The sequence below is a fragment of the Nicotiana tabacum genome, chromosome 4 (genome assembly GCF_000715075.1).
Source record: "Nicotiana tabacum cultivar K326 chromosome 4, ASM71507v2, whole genome shotgun sequence".
NCBI classification, from domain to species: Eukaryota; Viridiplantae; Streptophyta; class Magnoliopsida; order Solanales; family Solanaceae; genus Nicotiana; species Nicotiana tabacum.
The window spans coordinates 105,506,860-105,511,688 of record NC_134083.1 but is presented as its reverse complement, the minus strand read 5'-3'; the positions used below and the strand labels follow the sequence as shown (position 1 = coordinate 105,511,688).

Sequence of the window (4,829 nt, the reverse complement as noted above, 5' to 3'; positions counted from 1 at the left end):
GACCCGTCAAAAGATTCACTATTCTTGTGGGATCAGGCTGATCACCTCAGCACTACTCTTATGGGTGCGGGTCGTTCGCCTCGGCAAGATTATGAGGTATATTTATGGATCGAGCCATTCATCTCTCGATAGTATTATGAGATGCATCTATGTATCAGGTCGTACAACCACAGCAATATCATGTAATACCAGTCCTATGGGAGTGGGTCGTTCGCCTTAGAAGGATATGAGATATATTTATGGGATCGGGCCGTTCGCTTCGGCAGTTCTATGAAACACTCTTATGGGCTTAGGTCGTTATCCTCGACATAAGCATGCATACTAATTCTATAGGTATTCAACGCATATATGAGCATCCCGACTCAGATTTGATGTTTGGACCTAAAACTGGTCATTTCTATTCCACTCGAGGTAGTATTCGGCATTTGAGAATTTCTTATTTATTCTTCCATTGAGGATCATGTTATACACACATATTTGTTTTTGTTGCTACTTTCTAAGATTCATACTTGTCTACTTTTATTTTACTTTGATTATTGGACCACTAGTAAGTGTCGATATCAACCTCTCGCCACTACTTCATCGAGGTTAGACTAGATACTTATTGGGTACGCGTTCATTTATGTACTCATACTACACTTCTTCACTAATTATGCAGGTATTGAGACAGGTATATTTTGTGTCCATACAAGCGCGTAAGCGCAGATGCTGAGGAGACTTTGTGGCGAGTTGCTCTCTATGTTACAATCTGCAGCACACGGCGTCCTCTTCCTATTCATTTACTGTGTTATAATTATTTTATATTCCAGACAGTTGTTATAGTAGTATTGTATATTCCATTAGATACTCATGCACTTGTGACATCGGATTTTAGGGATATAGACTATTGCTCTCGGTTGTATTTCTATTATGACATTCGGATTTATGTTTTGATCATGTTCAAACCCTGAAGACAATGACACTAGTTTACTATAAAAAGATAGAATGACTCCGCTTATTTATTTTATCTCTTGTTTCAAAATGTTTATTAACTATTGATCAGCATATTGATTTATTGTTGGCTTGCCTAACGGCAGCGTTGGGTGCCATCAAGGCCCGTGGGGGGATGTCACGACCCAAAATCCCACCTAGTCCCTAAGGCTAGGTAAGCCTAAGACATACTGACTTATTAACATAATTAAACCATTTAATCATTTAACATAAATCAGTAAATGACATACATAGCTAAAAATGATCAATATAACATCATTCCTGAAACCAGTAGTATGGAGTCATAAGCTCTACTAAAAGTAACTAGAATATCAAATACTTCACTGTTTGGAGTGAAAATAAACAGAAATGAAGTAAAGCTCCAGAAGGTGACTCTGAGGCCTGCGAGCGTATAAGCAGGTATACTTTGAATTCTCCATAGCAAATCTACAATAACTAACTAATGACCTGCACGCTCCGAATGTAATGACCCGATCGGTTACTTTGAGAATTAGCATTCGTTCGGTGGCTTAAGGTCTCGAGTAGCTTCGTATTGTGTATTATCACTTGCGTGTGTGGCCCGGTTGGGTTTTCGGATGATTCGGGATTGATTTGGAAGAAGGATTCTTGTTTTAGAAGTTTAAGTGGCAAGAGTTAACCGAATTTAGACTTTTATGTAGATGACTCCGAAATATAGTTTTGATGATTCCAATAGTTTTGTATGGTGATTTTGGACTTAGGCATATGTCTAGAGTTGAATTTGGAGGTCCGTAGGTTGATTTGATGCATTTTGGTGAAAGTTGAAAAATTGAAGGTTTGGAAAGTTGAGAGGTTTGACCGAGAGTTGACTTTGTGGATATATGGTTTGTATTGCGATTCTAGTAGTTGGAATAGCTCCATTATGTCATTTGGGACTTGCATGCAAAATTTGAGGTTATTTCGGGTTGATTTGATATGATTCAGCGTGAGTTGTAGAAGTTAAAAGTTCATTAAGTTTGATTTGAGGTGCGATTCGTAGTTTTGATGTTGTTTGATGTGATTTGATGCCTCGAACAGGTCCGCGTTATGTTATGGAACTTGTTGGTATGTTCGTACGGGGTCCCGGGGACCCCAGGTGTTTTTTCGATGGGCTACGGGCAATTTCTTCATGCTTTAGAGTTGCTGGTTTCTAGTGTGACTGTTGTTCTTCGCGATCACGTAGATGAAGCCACAAAAAGATTCTTGGAGCTAGGGATTTTGTTCATCGCGGACGCGATAGTGGGGACACGTTCGCGATGCTTTAGCTGTCTGTTGTCCGCCTTCGCATCCGTAGCTTCGCGTTCGCGTAATGGAGTTGGGGCTGGTTGACTTTTACTCATCGCATTCGCGGTATTCGGCATGCGTTCTCGTAGCGTATTTCATTGTTCATCGCGTTTTCGAGGTGTGTGCCATGAACGCGAAGCCTTATTTTCACTGGGCAGTATTTTGTTCTTCGCAATCGCGAGTGTTGTTCCGTGATTGCGTAAGAGAAATCACTAGGCTGAATATAAGTGCTCTATTTCGAAGGCTTTTGATATTTTATCACTCTTTGGGTTAGAGAGCTCGGTTTTGGGCAATTTTGGAGGGGATTTTCATTCTTTGGATTGGGTAAGTGTTCTTCACCCGGATTTGATTATATTTCATGATTCCATCTTTTTTTTATCATTAAATTAGTGATTTGAGTTGGAGAAAATTAGGGATTTTCATAAAAGCTTTCTAAAATATAAAATGAGGATTTGAAGGCCGATTTATTGTCAAAATTAGATAATTTTGTTATGGTTGGACTCGTATCGGAATGGGTGTTCGGATTTCATGAATTTTGTCTGGTTTCAAGGTGCGGGCCAGGGGTTGACGTTTTGAGTTGACATTTTTAGTTTTCATTAAATATCGAAGTTTTATTATCCGGAATTGTTTCCTATGATTTTTATTTAAGATATTGAGTTATTTTGACTAGATTTGAGCCGTTCGGAGGTTTGTTTCACACGAGAAGGTCATTTAGAGTATTGATTTGGCTTTCTTGAGGTAAGTATCTTGCCTAACTTTGTGTGGGGGAACTACCCCTTAGGATTTGAGTCGTTTGTGCTAATTTGTGTCATGTGAAATCTATGTACTCAGGATCGGGATGCTTCACCAAACATGGTTATAGGTACTTTGTCAGTGAATTCTCATAATGGTATGTATTGATAGATCCTAGTTATACACTATCATATGTTACTACTTTTATTGATACTAAGTTTGGGATAGAACCAGAAGCCATTAAACCTTTTGAGGTAGCCAATCTAGTTGGTAATTCAGTAGTACCTAGGCGTGTTTTTAGAGGTTGCACGGTGGTGATTGGCGACCGTAGTACTACAACTGTCTTGACTGAGTTAGAAATGGTTGACTTCGATGTTATATTTTGTACGGGTTGGTTGTCTTCTTGCTATGCTAATGTTGAGTGTAGAGGGAAGACAGTCCAGTTCAATTTTCCAGAAGGGTCAGCTATAGAATGGAAAGGTGTTTTTGCATCACCAAAAGGTAGATTTATTTCGTACCTTAAGACGATGAAGATGATCGCTAAGGGAATACTGACTGTTGAATCAATTCCAGTAGTGAATATGTTACCTCACGTATTTACAGATAAGCTTCCAGGTCTTTCACCAAAAAGGGAAATTGACTTTCCCACCGATATAGTGTCGGTTACGCAACCAATATATACTCCTCCTAATAGGATGGCATCAGCATAATGAAAGGAACTTAAGTAGAAGTTGAAAGATATGTTAGATAAGGGTTTCTGTCATGCCCTGACCTCGGGGAGCGCGACCGGCGCTCAACAGAGTTACATCGGTCGAGCAAGCCTGCACAGTGTCGTCTACCCAACTTACCCACACATAAAGAGAAGAATATATTTCATTAATAAGTCAATAATATTCATGTGAACAACACCGGTTCATTTCCATTAGTTACGTCATTAACAAGTCTTCAAAATAGTATGTTGTACGATTATAGTTAAAGTGCAACAGATGATACCATTACAACATTTTAGTTTAACTTTCCCAAAAATAGATACAACCCACACTATGTCTACGGAGCCTCTAACATGATCAGAAGAGTGTTATGACAGTGCCGGCAACAAGGCCCCGGCTATACCTCAAAATGCTATGTACAAAGGATAGAAGATACAGGACCCCGAAATGAAGTGGGGCTCACCAAATCAACTGAGGAGAGGGTGTGCTGCTATCACTGATCAATACTGCCTGCTATGGAACCACCTGCATCCATTAATGATCCAGCGCCCCCGGCAAAATGGATGTTAGTACATATGGAATAGTACTAGTATGTAAAACTAAACACCCTCTCAATAGAACGAGCTACAATAAACAAAGAATAAAGCATGATATCAATAAGAGACTCAAACGGTATCAAAGTGCCACATTAGGGGAAACATAAATTTCAAGTAGGTTTCGGTAATTTATGTTGGGAGATCTTTAACACCGATATACCACCATATTTTAGCACGGAGTCCAATCTCAGCCCGACCGGCTAAACCATCTCACCCCAAGACATACACTCACAATACCACCATGTGCGCGGCATGTCGTCTGATCTCAGCCCGATCGCTAAGCCGTCTCACCACAATGCCGTGTGGGTCGACATTATATCACATCTAGCTAGCAATAATCTCATCACATTTAGGGAGAAAACATCTCAACACACGAATCTCATCCCATATAAAGGGAAATAGTCTCATCATATTAACACGGGAATTTACCCCTCAATCAATCCTACACCGACACGTGTAGTTTTTGGGTTAGGTTGTTCTGACCTACCCTTCCTTGGTGGCTAAATGATACTCCCATAGC

At 39.9% G+C, this 4,829-nt stretch overlaps 1 protein-coding gene across 1 annotated transcript; it reads left to right on the top strand.

Moving 5' to 3' along the window:
* The first annotated feature begins 3,123 nt into the window (after nucleotides 1-3,123).
* Nucleotides 3,124-3,713, top strand: LOC142180066 (uncharacterized). The gene is made up of 2 exons (XM_075250985.1): nucleotides 3,124-3,133; nucleotides 3,175-3,713. Exons 1-2 carry the CDS (start codon nucleotides 3,124-3,126, stop codon nucleotides 3,711-3,713), a joined length of 549 nt encoding a protein of 182 aa, XP_075107086.1.
* Nucleotides 3,714-4,829: the final 1,116 nt, after the last annotated feature.